Source organism: Rhinolophus sinicus, chromosome 3, assembly GCF_057876585.1.
Source record: "Rhinolophus sinicus isolate RSI-liver-muscle chromosome 3, RSI-T2T, whole genome shotgun sequence".
Classification (NCBI taxonomy): Eukaryota; Metazoa; Chordata; class Mammalia; order Chiroptera; family Rhinolophidae; genus Rhinolophus; species Rhinolophus sinicus.
Window position 1 is genome coordinate 63,211,730 of NC_142503.1, and position 21,429 is coordinate 63,233,158.

A 21,429-nucleotide genomic window follows, 5' to 3' on the forward strand; every position below is an offset into this window, starting at 1 on the left:
CATGAGAGCATGTGGGCAGCCTGAGAAAATCGGCATTGTTTAGGGTGAATTTGTAAAGTACACAGGAAACTAAAATACAGAACAAAAACTCCAGAAACACCAAAAACACTTGTGCAGAAAAAGAAATCACTTTTTTATGCAGCTCAATCGGTAAGCACATCATCCACACAGTTAAGACACTTCAAACACAACTATCGTGCTGGTCAGTTTAACTAACGGGCGGCAGGGCTGGTGGGAAGTCAGCACCATTTCAAGAACTGACAATCAAGAAGTTGCATTTGAGGTATATTGTTTAGAGATATGGAGGTAAGCACTCCAACCCTCAAAACCACCAAAAGTTGGAGGTGGCTGCCTCGGGAGAGGGAGAAAACAGAAGGAGGGGATGGGACACGAACTTTTAGAATTATTTGGCTTTAAACTATGATAAAACTGCTGCTCTGCCCCTCTCCACCTGCTTGTCACTTTCTTTGCAGGGCCCCGTCCAACTTCCCAGCGCCCCTCCAGCCCTCCCTTCCCCTCCCCTCTGCCCTGCCTGGACACCTTACAAGTCTCTGTTTCCACAGGTTATTATTGTCATCTTGTCCCCTTACCGTCAGTCTTCCTCTGGAGATGTCTTGCCTACGTATGTGAAAGCACTGTTTCCTTGAATTGGATATTTTTAAAAAAATAAAGATGCATGATGTGAAAAAAAAATTATTTCAACAAAGTAGAAAATAAATCCTAATCAAAGAGATCACTGAACACTACAAATGCATCTGTATACCTTGGAAAGAAGCAAATTCTTTACCTGCATTTTTATATTATGTGTTTCTATAATAAATCAAATAAATAAAAGTGGAGAAACAGGTTTTCCAGACAGAAAGGATAGCAAGTACAAAGACAGGGCAGTGTGAAATTGTATGGCATATCTGTGAGACTGCAAATGCCAAATATGACCAACATGTAATGGGCAAGCAACAGGGATCCGATAGATGAGAGAAAGAAAGTACAAAGAGCTAAGTCATATAAAGCCTCATACATAAAGCAGAGTTTGGACTTTATTCCAAGGCAATGAGGAACCATTGCTAGATTTCATTTGGAATTAATGTAGCAGTCTTAGAAAACAATCAAAATATACACTTACTATTTAAGTAAGGGTGAAATGAGACCATTTCATTTATTCAACCTTATTCAGCGAGGTTTGAGTGCCTTCTGTATACATCAGCACTTCTCCAATGTAAGGGATTGCAAGTAATAAGACCCAGGTTCTGCTCTCAGAGGGGTTTCAGGCTAGTAGCTAAGACATATTGGAAGCAAATTGCCACAATTCAATATGGTCTGTTGTTATAGGGAAATGGATCAAGTTCTATGAGTATAATAAGTTAATAGGACAAAACTTTCAAAACTAAGATTTGAGTGGTGTACTGAATGACATATGACCCCAGTTTCTCCCTATTCCTGTGATCTCCAATTTCTCTGTAGACCACACCTTCCTATAACCGTCTCCATCATACCTGAGTACTATTTCTATTCCTGCATCTACTGCTTGCAATTACCAACATGGATGCCTTAGATACCAACTATAAAAGGAATAAGATAACATTTATAATACTATATAACCTGGGCCTAATAGAATTACATTACAAACATAACATATTTAGATTTACTCCCTGCCCAAGTTTCAGAAGTGAAAGTTAGCAATTTTCCCTGTTGCTCAAGGAACCCAAACTTATAATAGCTTTCCAAACTCAATTAGTTAACCAACCACACAAATGAGCAAAAATCCACATTGATTACTTTGAAACCCGTGGCTCTCAATTTCATCAATTTGAGACTTTGTTCAATGTCAGATGATATATTGCAAGCTGTGTTATGATTTATCCCATAAAATTTGGATGTTTGGGAAAACAGAAATCCACAGTGACAAGTTCTAAGAAGCAAAATCCAACATCAAAAACATAGAATATTTTTTGTTACAGGATACCAGATTCAGCTTAGCAAGAGCATCCACTGGCCACCTCTCCAATCCCCAGGCATAAGCAGCCACCAAAGATGGTGGCACCCAGTGACCCTTCTTACCAGGAACACTCACCAGTGGATCAATATTTTCAAGATTTATATTTGTGTTCAGTTTATGTTCATCTACACTACAATGTGCACTTTTATTATGTTAGCTGTTTAAAATTTAGCTGTTATACCAAAATCTACTACAAAAACAAGTACATACTAAAGAATAGATACCATGGGTTTTCTTATAACACAAGAAAAACATCTGAACAATTATCAAATTTCTGACTAGGTTGGGAAAGTTAAGCCATCATCTTCATCATCTAGTGATCCGTCCTTGTTTTTGCAGTCTCTCGCATCAACTGCACATTTAAATAGGCAGGATTATAAATGTGATTAATATAAAAATAATATTCCTTTGGATGACTGAAATCCCCTAAGCACCTGCTTTACCATTATCTATTATGAAAAGATAGAATATTTGAAAGCTATTTCAAGGGGTGCTGAAATGTCCCTAAAAACAGACCTGTAACAATCCATTCCAGTATGCTGTATATGTTCTGTGTTAATTCTCATACTTGAGACATTCTCCCTGTTAGCAGCTCTTAGCCAGTTAGGAAATTGTAGAACTAAAATTTGCACCCATCCAGTCCAGCTCCAGAGTCTTTACTCTTAACCATCATGTTGTACGTCTCACTATCTCTGAAGTTAAGGTTGATATCCTGAAAAACATAGGAAGTACTTAGTACATGTTAGCTATTATTTTTATTGTTTGACTTGTGATATACTTGTATATGTGTGTGTATCTGCGATAGATTTATATATCTGTGATTCATAACATACATAATATACAAGGTTGGGCAATTAAGTTCATAAACTCATTCTAAAAAAGTTCTACACGCCTCATTGCTGAGTATCACTATGGTCACCTTCGAAGTACTCCCCTTGGGAAGCTATGCACCAAAGCCAGCGTCTAGTCCACCCTTCAAAGCAATTTTGGAACTCTTTCTAGAATGGCCATCAGAGCTGTCATCGTATTACCCTTGATGTCCTGAATGTCAGCAAAATGTTTTCCTTCAATATTTCCTTTATCTTCAGGTAAAGAAAGAAGTCATTGGGGGCCAGATCAGGTGAGTAGGGAGTGTGTCCAATATAGTTATGTGTTTACTGGCTAAAAATTCCCTCACAGACAGTGCCGTGTGAGCTGGTGCATTGTTTTGATGCAAGAGCCAGGAATTGTTGGCAAAAAGTTCAGGTCGTTTCATTGAACTTTTTCACATAGCCTTTTCAGCACTTCCAAATAGTAAACTTGGTTAACTGTTTGTCCAAATGGGACAAATTCATAATGAATAATCCCTCTGATATCAAAAAAAGTTAGCAACAACATTGTAATAAGTTTGCAAAGTTAACTGTCAGACCTCGTATATGTGATAAAATTTTTAAATCAATATAATGAAAAAACTAACCAGAGGGGAAAGAAAGAATTAAAATATTACAATTAATTCATAAATTAAAATAAAATAAGACAGATAAGCTATATTTCTGCCATGTGTTTTCTTTGGTCTACTATGGCCATTTATTTTGTTTTGGTGAACAGTTTTGACCCATAATGACTACAAAAACAGTACAAAGGTGATAGTACTAAATCAGATTTTCCACAAAGAAGTAACAGTCAGCATGTTATTCTGCTTTTAAGATGAAATTTTGTGGAGGCTCAAGTAACTTTCTAGGAAATCTAGGAAACAAAATAATAATAACATTAATAATAATGATTATACTGATTTTAAGGAATGGTGAGAATCCTTTATTTCTTAGAAGGCATACCCAGCATTACACATTTAATAATCATATGCTCATGAGGGTCTCGGTGTATTCATGTATGAATTTAAATGATCATATGAAGACTTACCATTTAAATTTTACAGGAACGTCTGTCTCTGTGTAAAATAGAAGGCTCTTGCCAAAATTTGAATTAATTTGCTGAGAGAAAAGTTTTCTAATTTTCCAACTACTTTAAATTGGATACAAGTGTGAAGAAGGAGATGATAGGTATTTACCAGCACTTCTGAGCTGCTGATAATCTAACCCATTTAAAATACTTTATTATTAAAAATAATTCAAAAACATATATTAAAATCTGCATTAGAGACTAAATCATGGAGCTGGAAAAGAGATGAATAAGTAGACTTGAGAGAGAGAAACATTCAGATAATTGAAGGAAGCAAACTCCAGCAAAGGGAAAAAATAACTTCGAAGACACTGACGTGAGAAGGCACAGTGAAACTGTAGTGGAGTGAATGACCAGAGTACTAGGAGATGATTCACAGAGGATCTTCAGTGGACTGCACATTTCTAAAATAGTACTAGAAGTTACCTTTACCTTTTAAAAACCTTCCTTAAGAATCTATTGTAGGACGTCATCAAAATGGCGGCGTGAGGTGAGCCTTTGGAAATCTCCCCTGGAATTTACAACAAATTAAACACATATAACTCCACAAAGGACTCCCTGAACAGCAGACAGGCAAGATGAAGAGGCCCACTACTGAATTCACCTAAAGGGATGCAGCGCCCTATGACCCAGGCGAACTGTTAAGAGAGGAGAAGCCCGCCTTTCAGGGAATCCCCCCATTGTGTGAGTAGCTGGAATCATGCAGAGAAAACGTAACACTACAGTGTGATAGAGAGAAAACAGCTGCAGTTGGAGAGAAAATAAAACATTCTACCAACACGTACTGGAAAACAAAAGAAAGACCTCTTCCTATCAACCTGTTGCACAATCCACTCTTATAGATGTCTAGGAAGAGAAATAATAAATCATTAATTGCCAGGAATAACCAAGGCAACAAGACAGCTCAGAAAGAAAGATAAGTCTCCAGAAAATGAAGTTAAAGATATGGAAATATGTGACTTAAATGACAGAGAATTCAAGATTGCAGTTCTGAAAAAACTCAATGAGATGCATGAAAATACAGAAAGGCAGTGTAATGAACTCAGAAACACAATCAAAGAACAACATGAGCATTTTACGAAAGAGATTGAAATTAAAAAAAAAAAAAAATAGAATTTCTGGAGATTAAGAACTCAGTAGAAGAAATTAAGAATGAAATAGCCAGCTTAGGAAGTAGAGTAGACCAGATGGAAGAAAGAATCAGTGACATCGAAGATAGAAACCTGGAAATGACACGGATGGAAGAAGAAAGAGATTTGAGACTTAAAAGAAATGAAAGAACGCTACAAGAACTTTCAGACTCCATCAGAAAGAGCAATATAAGAATAATGGGCATACCAGAAGGAGAAGAAAGAGAGAAGGGAACAGAGAATATATTCAAACAAATTGTCGATGAGAACTTCCCTAATTTGTGGACAGAACTGGACCCTCGAATCCAAGAAGCAAATAGAACACCTAGTTACCTCAAACCCAACAGGCCTTCTCCAAGGCACATTGTATTGAAGCTGTCTAAAATCAACGACAAAGAAAGAATCCTCAAGGCAGCCAGGGAAAAGAAGACGGTAACTTACAAAGGAAAGCCCATTAGATTATCATCAGATTTTTCAGCAGAAACTCTACAAGCCAGGAGGGAGTGGAACCAAATATTTAAACTATTGAAAGAGATAAATTATGAGCCAAGAATAATATATCCAGCAAAGATATCCTTTAGATATGAAAGAGGAATAAAGACCTTTCCAGACATACAGAAGCTGAGGGAATTTTCTAATACACAACCTGCACTACAAGAAATACTAAAGGAGGCTATTCAACCACCATCAACAGGGACAATTTATGGCAACCAAAATATAAAAAGGGGGAGAGTAAAAGCCTGAACCTGAATATGGGAATGGAGAAAGTAAGCATGCTGAAGAAAATGGAATACCCTAATTATCAAACTTTCTTTTACATAAACTTAATGGTAACCCCTCAAAAAAAATCCAGAACTGAAATACATACTGTAATAAAAGAAGAAACAGAGGGAAAAATCATAGAATACCACCACACAGAAATAACAGGCAACAACAAAAAGGCAAAGAAACCATGGAGACACAATCTTACCAGAAAACTAAAGATAGAATGACAGGAAATCCTCACATATCAATAATTACCCTAAATGTAAATGGACTGAACTCACCAATAAAAAGGCACAGAGTAGCAGACTGGAGCAAAAAGCTAAACCCAACCATATACTATCTCTAATGACACATCTCAGTTACAAGGATAAGCATAGACTCAAAGTGAAAGGGTGGAAATTGACACTCCAAGCAAATGGTACCCAGAGAAAATCAGGTGTAGCCATAATGATATCAGATGAAACAGACTTCACTGTGAAAAAGGTAACAAGAGACAAAGATGGACATTTCATAATGGTAAAGGGGACTATACAACAAGAAGACATAACAGTTATAAATATTTATGCCCCCAATCAGGGAGCACCGAAATATACCAAGCAACTACTAACAGAACTAAAGGGAGAAATTGACCAAAACACAATTATACTAGGGGACTTAAACACATCACTTGACAGCTGTGGATAGATCATCCGAACAGAAAACAAATAACGAAATAGCAGCCCTAAAGGACACATCAGATGAAACAGACATAATTGACATATATAGAGCACTTCATCCTAAAACATCAGACTATACATTTTTTTCTAGTGTACATGGAACATTCTCAAGGGTAAACCATATATTGGGACACAAAATCAGCCTCAGCAAATTTAAGAAGATTGAAATCCTACCAAGCATATTCTCTGATCACAAGGCTTTGAAATTGGATATCAACTGCAAAAAGAAAGCAGGAAAAAAACCACAAATACATGGAGAATAACAATACACTTTTAAGAATGACCGGGTCAAAGAAGAAATTAGAGGAGAGATCAAAAGATACATAGAAACAAATGACAATGAAACACATCCTATCAAAATTTTTGGGGTGCAGCGAAAGCAGTTTTAAGAGAGAAATTTATATCATTACAAGCCTATCTCAAGAAACAAGAAAAATCCCAAATAAATAACCTCATGTTACACTTAAAAGAACTAGAAAAAGAAGAACAAGTGAAACCCAAGGTCAGCAAAAGAAAGGAAATAGCAAAAATCAGAGCAGAACTAAATGAAATAGAGAACAAAAAGACACTAGAAAAAATTAATGGGACAAAAAGCTGGTTCTTTGAAAAGATTAACAAAATTGACAAACCCTTGGCTAGATTCACTAAGATAAAAAGAGAGAAGACACTAATTAACAAAATCAAAAATAAAAAACAAGAAGTTATCACAGATGCCACAGAAATACAAAGGATCATCCAAGAATACTATGAAGGACTATATGCCACCAAATTCAATAACCTAGAAGAAATGGACAAATTCGTAGAAATATATAGCCTTCCTAGGCTGAACCATGAAGAACTGGAAAATCTAAACAGACTGATCACCAGTAACGAAATTGAATCTATTATCCAATACCTTCCCAAAAGCAAAAGTCCGGGACCAGATGGCTTCACTAGTGAATTCTACCAAACCTTCAAAGAGGACCTAATGCCAATTCTGCTCAAACTCTTCCAAAAAATTGAAGAAGAGACAGTACTCCCCAACTTATTTTATGAGGCCAACATTACCCTGATACCAAAACCTGGTAAGGACAACACACACAAAAAAACTACAGACTGATATCTCTGATGAATACAGATGCAAAAATCCTAAGCAAAATTTTAGAAAATCAAATGCAACAATGCATTCAAAAGATTATTCATCACGAGCAAGTGGGGTTCATCCCCAGGGCACAAGGATGGTTCAACATCCTCAAATCCATCAATGTGATACATCACATAAACAAAATAAAGGACAAAAATCATATGATTATATCAATTGATGCAGAAAAAGCATTTGACAAGATACAACATCCATTTATGATTAAAATACTTAATAAAATAGGTATAGAAGGAAAATACCTTAACATGATAAAGGCCATATATGACAAGCCCTCAGCTAATCTCATAATTAATGTTGAAAAACTGAAGCCCTTCGCTCTACGTTCGGGAACACGACAGGGCTGTCCCCTATCACCTCTGCTTTTCAACACAGTGTTGGAAGTCCTTGCCAGAGCAATCAGGCAAGAGAAAGAAATAAAAGGCATCCAAATTGGGAATGAAGAAGTTAAATTGTCATTCTTTGCAGATGACATGATGCTGTATGTAGAAAACCTTAAAGACTCTACCAAAAAGTTATTAGAAACAATCAACGGATACAGTAAAGTTGCTGGCTACAAAATCAATGTACAAAAGTCCATTGCATTCCTATATACTAACAATGAAATCTCAGAAAAAGAAATACAAAAAACAATTCCTTTTGCAATTGCAGCAAAAAGAATAAAATACCTAGGAATAAACTTAACAAGGATGTGACAGACCTATATGCTGAAAACTATAAGACATTTTTGAAAGAAATTGAAGACACAAAGAAATGGAAAGACATTCCATGCTCATGGATTGGAAGAATCAACATAGTTAAAATGGCCATATTACCCAAAGCAATATACAGATTTAATGCAATCCTATCAAAATCCCAATGGTATTTTTTAAAGAAATAGAACAAAAAATCCTCAGATTTGTTTGGAACCACCAAAGACCCTGAATAGCCAAAGCAATCTTAAGAAAAAAGAACAATACTGGAGGTATCACACTCCCTGACTTTAGCTTGTACTACAGGGCAACAATAAGCAAAACAGCATGTTATTGGCAGAAAAACAGACACGTAGACCAATGGAATAGAATTGAGAATCCAGAAATAAACCCCCATTAGTATGGACAGATAATTTTTGACAAAGAAGCAAAAAACATACAATGGAGAAAAGACAGCCTCTTTAATAAATGGTGCTGGGAGAATTGGAAAGCCAAGTGCAAAAGAATGAAACTAGACTGCTGTCACCATGTACCATAATTAATTCAAAATGGATCAAAGTCTTAAGCATAAGACCTGAAACAATAAACTGCATAGAAGAAAACATAGGTATTAAACTTATGGACCTTGGGTTCAAAGAACATTTTATGAATTTGACTCGAAAGGAAAGGGAAGTAAAAGCTAAAATAAACGAATGGGACTATATCAAACTTAAAAGCTTCTGCACAGCAAAAGAAACCATTGACAAAATAAAGAGGCAACCAAATGAATGGGAGAAGATTTTTGCAAACAGTGCCTCCGATAAGGGGCTAATATCTAAAATATACAAGGAACTCATGAAACTCAACAACAAAAAAACAAACTACCCAATTGAAAAATGGGCAGAGGACTTGAAGAGACATTTCTCCAAAGAGGACATACAAATGGCAAATAGACATACGAAAAAATGCTCAACATCACTAATCATCAGAGAAATGCAAATAGAAACCACAATGAGATATCACCTCACCCCAGTCAGAATGGCGATCATCAACAAGACAAATAGTAACAAGTGTTGGAGAGGCTGTGGAGAAAAAGGAACCCTCATACACTGTTGGTGGGAATGCAGACTGGTGCAGCCATTATGGAAGGCAGTGTGGAGGTTCCTCAAAATATTAAAAACAGAATTACCGTATGACCCAGCAATCCCACTCCTAGGTATCTACGAAAAAAATCTGAAAACATTTATCCATAAAGACACGTGTGCTCCAATGTTCATTGCAGCTTTATTTACGGTGGCCAAGACATGGAAACAACCAAAATGCCCTTCGATAGATGAATGGATAAAGAAGTTGTGGTACATATACACAATGGAATACTATTCGGCGGTAAGAAAAGATGAAATAGGACCATTTGTGACAACATGGAGGGATCTTGAGAGTATGATGCTAAGCAAAATAAGTCAGACAGAAAAAGCAGAGAACCATATGATTTCACTGATATGTGATATATGAACCAAAAACAACAAAAGAACAAGACAAACAAATGAGAAACAAAAACTCATAGACACAGACAATAGTTTAGTGGTTACCAGAGGGTAAGGGGGGAGGAGGTGGTAGATGAGGGTAAAGGGGATCAAATATATGGTGATGGAAGGAGAACTGACTCTGGGTGGTGAACACACAATGGGATTTATAGATGATGTAATACAGAATTGTACACCTGAAATCTATGTAACTTTACTAACAATTGTCACCCCAATAAACTTTAATTTTAAAAAAATGTATTAAGCATATTAATTTATAGATAAAATACAAATAAAACTATTATTTGGTATAACGGTATATTCCATCATAAAAGGTTAATTGATTTTTTCTAATAAATAAAAATATTCATAACATGAAATAAGAGTAGCATACTGATACATAAATTTGTTCAACATCTCAATATAATGAAAAGATTATTTGACAACTCATTGAAATTTTACTATATTCTGCTATAGCAGAAACTTACTTTCCAATATTCTTAATTAGTAAGATTTCTTCAGACATTCACAAAAAACACTGTGCGTTCAAGTCACCAGAAAGTAATATCTCAGGAATAATAGAGAGCCCCAGACAACTTGAAGGTATATCTTGTATTCGCAAACCAAGGGGAGAAAGAGGAAGTGAAGGCATGCTGTTAGGATTCAAAGCGTTTTTTATATAACTCTATAGCAAGTTTCTGCTTCTACTTGGCCTGACCTGCTGAACCTAAGATAACCACTTCATAAGTAGATTCCAGTGATAACTCAGAAATGGGCTTTCTCATGGAATTTGGGGTCATTATTAGGGCCTCATTTGTCTGTCATATCTTGGGGGAACTCTCAGACCCACAAAACATTTCATAGGAATCAGTTTGCATGTGAGCACTTCTAACCCAAAGGACATTTTAAAAGAACGCTAGGGACTTTTGCCAAGTCACCCCTACATTCCAGGGACCCTTATGAGAAGAATGGAAAGGCAAGGAGCTGCTGCCACCAGGGTGTAGCCCTGGGAACACTGCTCAGAGGAAAGTCAGGAATTGTCTGTTATGAGAGCTATCATCAGGAATTGCAGGAACAAATGTCAGTCTGAATAGAACTTGTCCTAGGAGGCATCTGCTCCAGCATGATTTATCTGGAAGAGAAAAATAATTCTGTCTGCAATGTGCATAACATCCAGGACAAATATGATGATTAAGCTTTTAATATTCTCCACACTGAGGAGGGAGAATACATTTTCCCCACCACATCTTGTAGGTTTAAAGGCCCAGTAACTCCAAGTGGAGGCTTAAATCTATTACTGAGTCCCTAAAAACACCAAGTCTACCAGACGCATGTAGCCCACTGGAAGGAAGTTAATCTATTTTCAAACTTACAGTCTATTTTGCATTTGTTATTTGTTGCCAGCGGCTATACCACTCTTTGATATGTAGCATTTCCCTGGGGTGGTGACCACCTCCAGGCATCTTTCTGGGGAACCACCACACCTCATTTGTAGAACATACAATTTCAGGAGAACTGACCACAAGTGGACTATCCCTGACCCAGGTCTGGCCAGAATACACTATTCCCCTGTGCAGGTGACGGGTTCAGGGATGGTGAGGCCACCTAAGGCAGGCCACTGGATTCAGAGGGTCACACCAGAACTTGTGCTGCAGCAGAGACACTTCTCCTCTGAGCTGGCTGTCTAAGCAACATAAGTCTGGAGCTGTGGGAGGTCTCCTTTGCCTCCACTTGCAGGGAGCCTGCCAATACAGAGAATAGTGGAGTGGGCAGAGAGAGAATGGGAGAAGCACGGTGCTCTGATCACACCAGGGAGGCCCTTGGATCCAGTCAAGTCTGAAGCCACTTGCATCCCTGGATATCTCAGATATCTGAGCTAATAAATTCCTGTTTATTTCAGGCTGTTATGAGCTGGCTTTTCTTTTGCTTAAAAATAATGAGTCCTGACTAACTTGCCTGTATTTCTATTCACTTCAATTCAACAAACATTGATCAAGTACTTGCTGAGGGCCAGGCCCTGTGCTAGGTGCTAGGACTATATGTGTGAGTGACACACAGCTGCTGACCTCATGGGAATTCTGTGCTTGGCAGTAAACCTAAGATTTAGAGGTTCCCTGCAGGTTAGTAGGACACGTGCTGTTTTGAAAGCCACATGCTGTTTGAAAAGCACAGATTCTGGATGTCTATTCGGACTCTGTCTCACTGGACCAGAACAGTCATTTTGAAGGGCAAGGAAAGGGAATAACACCCAATTGGTAAGCGTGCTTTTAAAAGCATAAAACTGGCAGTGTATTTTTACAGACTAATAATAAATGAATAAAATATTCATTGAAGAGCTATTCTGAGAAGCAGAACATTTATCATCCAAAAACAGTATTCTAAAACACAATAGTAAATATTTTATTCAACGCTGACTGTACCAAAAATAACACTGTAGAAAAATAAACTCATACTAAATATAGTTGAGTGTTAATTATAATGGAGATAAAATGAATAAACCCAGAGAGAGCATGAAGCATGAGAACACAATCATTTAGGAATTCATTAGAGAGTTTTGTATTTTAAATAATTTACTTTGATATAATTCATCAGTACTCATTTTCAATCCAAAAATGCATGAGGAAAGGGATTACCTTTCCAAACTGATGTTTACTTAGTTCAGACTATGACTCAGGTATTCTGGAGGACATGGTATTGAGATACTTCAAAGCGTGTGCTTTTAATGAAGGAAGAGTAGCATTTCCTCCTAAGAATATAGCAACACCCTTCATAAAACTATAATAGATGAGACTTCAAGCTGAGTCAAAAAGAGACCTTTTCCAAAGATCTTATATTAGCATTATTCACTGTTTATAAATGAACAGTATCACTTTATTACAGAAGTTTTTTAAGTAGGTCATAATAAAAAATAAGAATTAGCATATAACTTTTACAGAAAATATATATGGTAATAGAAGGAGAACTGACTCTGGGTAGTGAGCACACAATATGATACATAGATGATGTATGACAGAATTGTATACTTGAAACATAAGTAATTTCACTAACCATTGTCACCCTAATAAATTTAATTTAAAAAGTAAAATTAAATTAAAAAATGAATAAATTTACAATGAAATCTGATCAAAATGAAAAAAAGAGAAATAAATCTGGTAGGAATACAAAGACGGTCAGGTACAGCAAACCCTAAGTAAGGAAGTGAAGTTTGACTTTAGCCCTAACTTTTCTGAGCTCTCAGGTTTGTTACAACATTCTTCAGGTGCCATGTGTCCCTCAATGCCATTAATCTGGAAAGTTCTCCAAATACTAATGGTATTTTTCTCTTTTTGCCCAAGGATTGACCATTCACAAATAGCCTGAAAAACCAATTTCTTCAGGTGGGATAAGGCTAGGTAAACTTCAGTCAACTGTCAGTCTATTTAGTCTCATCATTCAGAGGCAATATGAATGTCTGTACCAAAAGGGGATTTGGGGGTTCCAATAACATGGTTAAGTCAAGGTAAAGGAATTAGGCAAATCAACTTAAGTGTGCACTATAGTTAAGAAAGGGAAGACATCTGTGCCCTGCATTCCTCTTTATTTCTATACATTGGGGTTTGTTTTCTTTTCTCTAGTCTCCTCGTAACAATTTCTTTCAAGACTGAGCCTTACTGAGCTGCCTTAAAGGAAAGGGAGTTTTTTCACTCTCTCTTCAAGTGCTCTTTGTTCTAGGTACAGTTATGGGAGACGGCAGCCTGATGCTGGACCCACGAGGAGGACCAGGTGGAAACCCAGAACCTTTGCTAAAAGTCAAGGCAGCTCCCTCCAGCTAGGTCCCAGGCGTTGACACACCTTACTAACTGGCGCAGAACAACCTCACAAAATAATTCACAGCAAGCTGTTAATGAATACCAGCAAGTTTAATGTGTTATGGCTCAAACACAAGCCAGTAATAGATTTTAAAAGGACAAAGCAAAGGGGATGGAATATTACATTGGAATCTCAAAGACCTATGCAGCTTGTAAAGTTTGTAGACTAGATAAGGCATTGCAGCAGCCTTTGCATCAAATCAACTTCATACCAGGGATGCCATCTATCATTAAGGAAAGCTGGCCTTGCTAACAACTGGTAAATCACCCATATCCAGACACCTTTCCTTTTTGCACCATCTGATGCTTTTTCTTATGAGTCATAATATGCACAAATACCTATAATAAGGTCCTTCACACACAGTGGATGCTAATGAATATTTGTAAAGGGATCTTAGCAAGGGCTGGAAAGATCCAAAAGAATCAATACAACCTTGAAAATTGAAAATCCAGAAAAAATATTAATAGGTAGAAACAATAAGTAGCTACCTATTGTTCAGTATCTACTATGTGATAGATGCTACATTGTAAAAATTAAAATACTTAACATGACATTCAAAAGAATTACAAAAGAAAAGTGGTATTCAACAGAAGTAAAATTGCTTTCATTGTAAAACCAGTCGGTGCCAAACATATGAGCGTTACCTGATACGGACAATTTTAGTATATTTACAAATTTACCAAAGTCTGAACTAATCAACATACACTCTGAGATCAATGACATTTTACCTTCAGGAGTCTCAGCTGCTCCCATAGATCATCCTGAATTCAGGGGTATACATTCAACACATTCAGTCTTGACCACTTAGGTTTCTCCTAACACCAAAAACAAAAAACAAAAACCCACCTACTTCCCAATATAGGAGGATGCACTCTTTAAGCAAAAGCAAGGAAGAGTAGAGTATCAGTGGAAAAATAACAAGTTAGAGTCAATTTACAATGCTAAGAGGCCCAATAAAATTCCAGAAGCCCCCCCCCAAAAAAACAACAACAACAACTGGCAGATGATAATAAGTTCACTATCAGATTCACTTTTACTTTAAATATCTTTTTCTCTGAATACAAATTCTCAGAAGATGGGGACTTTTTTGCTCACCAAGCAAAGTGACTGATATGCCAACCATATTCTCTTTACTCTTAACCCTTCAGGCTATGCCTTACATAATGAACTTAGAATATGACTTCATTCCCTATCAATTCCAGAGTCTTTAAACTAAGATTGGGGGGAAAAAATAGTACAGAAAGAGTCAGATAGTATTCAAGTCTAACTTTACACCAGTTGAGGATGGTGAAAACTTGCCTAGGGTCACACACATAGGCAGAAAATAAGATCAGAAGACAAATTTACTGACTAACGAGGGAGCTATTTCTTACATACCTACCTTGCGTCTCTCAGTCCAACAGTTCTTAGTCATTACATTCTGCTGTATGTTAATACCTTTGTCAGAAGACTTTCCTTATATCAATACTTCATCAGCTCAAATGTTTGCAGACAAGAAAAACAAGTCAGAAGTACTTTTGCATAAATTCCCATTTCCTTTTAGAAGGAGAATATGCAAAATTAAAACAAAAGATAAAAAACATAGTAGTTAGCTTTACTGGATTCACAGAATCACGCAAGAGAAACCATTCACAGACTCTGCTATAACAAGTACTGTAAATCGTTAACTTGTGTGTGGTAGACTGGTTGAGTGTCTGTTACTGTGATACCCTAAGTTGTCTCTCTCAAGGAATTCTTACCAACACTCAGCTAGTGGGCATGAAACATTTCCCCCAAATTAACACAGTTGTGCAAAAACAAATTCCCACTGGGATTTTCACACCATTTTCTCTAACCTAGGGTGATCAACTTTCACTGCGCAGGCAGCTTACGCTCTCAGAAAATTTGTGGAACCTCTGCCATATTACAGATCCTGTGAATCCAGCAAACTTACCCACTCTTTCTTTGTGTTTTTCTGAAAAGCAGTTGCCCAGCCAGTTACATTTTCCAGCAACCTTTACATCTAGATGGGGCCATATCTTAAAGGTGGAATGTAAGTATAAGAGATGTGTGTGTCTGTTACTAGCCAAAGTGAATGAAAGAAGGCTGTGTCTTCTCTATCCTTTATCTTTCTCTTTCTGCCTGTACACAGAGGACTCCGAGACCCCGAGCGAATATCACAGTCCAAATGGAAAACCTGGATTCCAGGAAAGCTCAGAAACACACACACTAGATGTTCTGTGAGTGAGAAATAAATTTCTATTGACACTTTTGAGGTGTTTTTGTTTGTTTGTTTGTTTGTTTTTAATAGCCACTAGCAGAACCCTAAACACATGCATGGGTAAAGCAGACATCCAGACATCCAGATGGTAGCAGATGACAATAAATGTAGCATGGAACACATCAATTTTATTACTAAATTTCTCCGTCTGGCTTGCTCGCAAGATCACACTTGGCTAAGCTGAACTACGTTCAGCCAAAAGTTAGACGTTCTTATGATCAAGCTGAGCGTTTAAAAGGACTTTTTATTCTATCCTATGGTGGGTGATAAGATTTACTGCAATAGCACCCGACTTCAGATTTCTGCTGTCAATTATGTCTCTTTAAGTTTCTGAAATCCAAGGATATGTCCTTGGGACTCCTTATCTTAAGATCTCAGAGAAACAACACCTCTTCCCCAGTAGTAGGCTCTATGTGAGAGCACATATTATTTTTTTAAGGGGAAAAACAAGACATCCATTCATGGTATAATATGGAAGATTCTTTTGAAGACACTTTACAATCTGCCAAAAATAAGGTCCTAAAACATGTTCAGATGTTGAAGGTTCTGACTAAAATTAAAGTTGTCTGTCCTTTTTAATTAAAAAAAATACGCAAGGTATAAATCTCCTATGGTCAATAAATCTTTGTTCAAATGGTCACTTAAATGCCAATGGAAATGTTTATTGTCTATTTTGCACCTGTTTTTACAGTAGCTAGGATTGTGATGCCTTCTTAAAAGAAAACAAGGAGAAGAATAGAGGAGCTGGTTGCTGATTCTGGACGAAACTGGGAACTGTGACCATAAGGTGCATTCCATTCACTGGCAAGTGAAGAACAAAGGTTTGAAATAAATGGGAAGTACCGAGTCCCACAAACTTTCTACCACAGCCGTGGCACATGGGATGACCAAGTCTGAGATCCTGCACTTCACACCACACCAAAAATCTATTTTCAGCTTAGTTTATAGTTGGTTAATCTCAGGTGCTGCTCACATACCTGACACTCTCAAACCCTTGAGCAATTTCACTTCTGTTAACTTGTCATACTCGTCAAATAACAAGATGAGAAAGCATTTTTGTAGAGACAGAACTTCTTACTTAAAACTATACATACAGAAAATACCATTATTATCTTGGAAAGGGGTCTATTTCAACTAATTTGAACCTGAAACGTCAACGAAATGGTTTTTCCAATAATCGAGACCAAATAACTCATTAACTTCCTGTTAATTTTTAATCAGTTTTATAGGAATACTTTCTTCATGAAGTTTTCCTTATCTTTCTCTGATGCATGTCATGTCTTTCTCTTCATTGCTGTACCTTGTATGGCACTGTTACCTCTTTAACTTGTTTTTCTAGCTATTTGCACACTGCTTATTTATATTAATACACCAAAGCTCTGAGGAAGCATCATATCTGATTTATTGGTCTTTCTTGTACCTCAGTACCTGCCAGGCCAAACATTTTAAAAACAAATGATTTAAAATAACACTGTAGAACACTATTAACTGGATTCCCATCTATAATGTCTCATGGGGAAAAAAATCTCCTGTCCATATGTCAATACAGGTGACGATACCATTTCTGCACCTTGGGTCTTATATTAATTTTTGCTCCAAAAGACGCATTAGAGCTGATTGTCCGGCTAGGTCTTATTTTGGGGGAAACATGGTATATTTAATTTAAAAAATGATAGTTATATACATCATACCATAGCCCAAAGTCTAAAAGTAACTCATGATTAGGAGTAACTTTAAAATGATTTTAATTTTTATTTGGAGGTCTAAAAAAAGACCTAGCAATCCCCTCCTCACTTATTGTATCATTTTTTCAAGAAAGAATAAGTCAAAATATATTCCATCTAATCTAAGATACACAGTTATTTATTTAGTGTGCCATTAAGAAATAAAAACTGCCAAATAATTGTAAGATGCCAAAAATTATAAGAAACATTTTAATTTCTGAAATGTTAAAATGTGAAATAAAAAGTTTATCTTAGAATCAATGAAATGAGATACTTAGCAGAGAACATATAAGATACAATAAACATTATGGAAACATAAGAAAATGAAAGAAATACTTATTAAGAGCTAAAATTTTTCTTTTAATGTCTATTATTATCCTCAATCAATATTATTAGTTATATAATCACAGTATATGTGCTTCTAAAAGCATAAAGTATATTCAGAGTTTTAGTGATTTATGTTAGTGCTACTTTAAGAGTTTAGAGTACAGTATTGTACATGCCTAGAAGTTGAAAGAACTAGGTAATAAAATGCAGTATAGGAAAGAGAATTTTCACTGTGTCATTTAGTACCTTTTGAGCGAAGTACCATGTGCATGTATTAACTATACAAATTAAAAAATAGAGCTAAACTAGCCTCTCTTCTTTAAAAAATTGGGGAAATAGAATATGTAAAAGTTTGATTTTTCTAATCCACTGGTTTAGAAAAGAACAACTATAAACAAGATTTATGAGCTTAGTCTCATTGCAGGTTTTTCCCAAAGTTTAGATATCCCTGAAGATCCATTAAGTGTATTTCAGAAGAGAAAATACTTTTCCTTTAAGAAATGACATCCATCCTGAGGTTTGCAAGAAAAACACCTCTTTGCATGTGAAATGTTTGTCACTTCTTTTCATTGACAACATCACTGGGCTTCTTCAGGAGAGGCAGAATTTGCCAATCAGAGCAAGATTATACTTTTGGTTTCCAAGAAAGAATTTGGATTATAACAAGGTCTGATCTTTTGGAACAAAGCCATGCAGCAATGTACAAATAAGGGTTTTCTGAGGCATTCTTCCATGGCAAATACATGAAGGAGAAAAGGATTTAAGGATCATATACACAAATTTAAGAGTACTATCCTGTTTGTGTACCCAACCTGGGGCCTCAGAGCTCTTTATCCAGCAGTTACCTACACGCAGTTTAGGATTCCAGATAAATGTAGGTTTAAGGCGAATTTTCACTTTAATGTTTTTGTCAAACTGCCTCCACCTGACTAGCATTCTCTGCTTCAGAAAGTTTTCAAATTTGAACCATAGGTGGGGGTGGTGCATAAAGAGAGTGAACTGACAGATTTGTGTGGGAAAGCACATACTTTCTGCCTGTCAGACTGTCTTTATAAAATAGAAGTCACTTTATAAAATGGGAAAATCTGATTCAAAATGTATGGATTAAACAAAGGACTCAAAGTGATGCTAAAACATTCTTACCACCTCAAAAGCTACTCTCAGCTTTTGATTCCCAGTCCCCTCTAACTTTGCTGTGATGCTATGGCTAAGGACATAGTTTCACAGGATCTGCAGCATGTAGACGGCTGGACCATGTGCAACAGCAAACCAGCTCCTGAGTTATGTGCACTAACTCTCTTACCAGAACACTCCCATAGGCTTTGAGCACCTATCCAAAAATTGACTGTAGGAATCCAAAATACTCCAAAGAGAATCTGTTCAATTTTAACCAGATATAGTTAGGCATTTTTCCATGACCTTTCTGTCATTAACTGAGACTTGAAAGATTTGTAGGAAGGGGATTTTTGCAGGGGTGGGTGGAGGGAGGAATCAGTAGTTTTATCTTGGCCAATGTTAAGTTTGAGATGCCTCTCAGAAATCAAAGAAGTCAGGTAGGCCATTGACTAAGTGAGTCTGGAGCTCATGGAAGAAGACGAGCCTAGAAATGAGCATTTGAGAGTCAGCAGTGGAGAGATGGTGTCTTAAGCTCTGAGCCCAGGGTGAGAGTAAAAAAGAGGGCTGAGGGCAGAGCTCTGGAGAACTACAACCTCCGAAGGGCTGCTAGAGGAGGAGGAGCCAGCAAATGAGACTCAGAAAGAATAGCCCAAAAGCAAGAAGTTACAACTAATTCTTGACTAAAATATAATTTAAAACTGTGTATGGTTCAGAGAATCCTAAAGATGAAGTGGTTCATGTCGGATGCTCTCAGTCATGTTAAGTGCCTGCTGAGACAGGAAGTACGGTATTGATAAAGAAGAGGGCAGTGGTTCAGAGGAGAAATCCTGAACCACACTGCTTCAGGTTCAAATCCCGGCTCTACCACTTACCCACAGTGAGAACGTTGTGACGTTATTGAAGCTTCCAGTGTCCTCATTTATAAAATGTATGTTATAATGGTACCTACTTTATATAGGTGGTTGTAGGAATAAATGTGTTAATATAAATTCAGCACTTATAATAGTGCCTGATACATGGTAAGCATTATAAAGGTGCTATTATTATTGTTGTTACTATTATTATTATTACCTTTAGCTTTGGAAAAACGTTGACCTTCATAGGAGCCATTTCAGTGGAGTAGTAAGAATAAAAATCTATTGTACTGGATTGAGACGGTATGAGGTGCAGAAAAGCCTAAAACAAGAAGAAACACTTTAGGTGAGAAGGAAATGGAGGAGTAGCTAAAGGATGACACAAATTGAAAACAGGAATTTTGCTCCTTTATTTATAAATAAGTGGTACTAATATACATGCTTATATGTCAAATGGGAATGACCCACTAAAAAGGAAAAATAAATAAATCCAGGAACAGGAGGGAAAAGAGATCATTGCAATAGTCTCTGAGCATTGGATGGGATCCAGGGCTGAAATGGCAGCTGTGGCTTTAGGTGGAGTAGCAATATATGCACCATCATAAGAGGATGGTCAGCCAAAGGTATAGGTTGGCATATTTTGGTAGTGGGAAGACAAAAATAGACCTTGTCTAAGTGTATTTATTTTGTTTTATCTGTAAGTATTTGGAGAAATGATCAACTAGGAGAGATTTCTGGAGGTTGAGAAAAAGAATGAAAATACGTCTAAGAGGAAGTGACTTTATTAGAAAGAAGAATAGGATTGCCTGGCAGTGTTGAGTGTCTATTTCACATTTGCAGTCATAAATTTGTAGCAAGTCCACTAAGCATTATTCCAAAACAGCCTTTCAAAAGCACTTCCAGTATTTTACATGAAGAAAACATATAACATATTTCTTCTGTATTCTGTCCATATTAATTCCATTTTAATACAATTTGTTTAAAAATTACTATTTAAGTTACATATTGAGGTAAGAAACTATTTCTTTACAACATAGGAAGCTAATATACAATACACATACCTATTTTATTTAATTAAACATTAATTTTCATAGTGGAATATAGAATTTCCCAACGATGATAATTGTTTGAAACAAATTAACATTAGAGCCATATCCATTTTGAGAATGTATTTCACTACACCAGTGATTGGATGTCTGCAGACAATATGCTCTGAAATGTAGTACTTGCTTGATTGAATCCCAGAAAGATTCCAAAACTGCATTCTGATGTTTTCCCTTTAAAATGACCCTACAGTATTTGCAATCCTTGCTCCTTTCAACACTATCATTTATGACATATATGCTGAAAGTAGAGTATTATCCTACTCTTTATAAGAAAGCAAATGCGTAACTCCTATGTTTGTTGAATTTACATACTATA

At 36.5% G+C, this 21,429-nt stretch overlaps 1 protein-coding gene across 21 annotated transcripts in view; it reads right to left on the reverse strand.

The window, feature by feature from the left end:
• The window catches only part of MCTP1 (multiple C2 and transmembrane domain containing 1), a 491,550-nt gene that overhangs the window by 349,082 nt on the left and 121,039 nt on the right, over nucleotides 1–21,429 (reverse strand). For 18 of the 21 annotated variants that reach the window (XM_074328730.2, XM_074328727.2, XM_074328722.2 and 15 more), the window contains one exon: nucleotides 20,225–20,329. The exons of the other annotated variants lie outside the window; for them this stretch is intronic. In XM_074328730.2, the coding sequence (XP_074184831.2) occupies nucleotides 20,225–20,329 (105 nt within the window). The remainder of the gene's footprint in view (nucleotides 1–20,224; nucleotides 20,330–21,429) is intronic. 21 annotated transcript variants of the gene reach the window in all.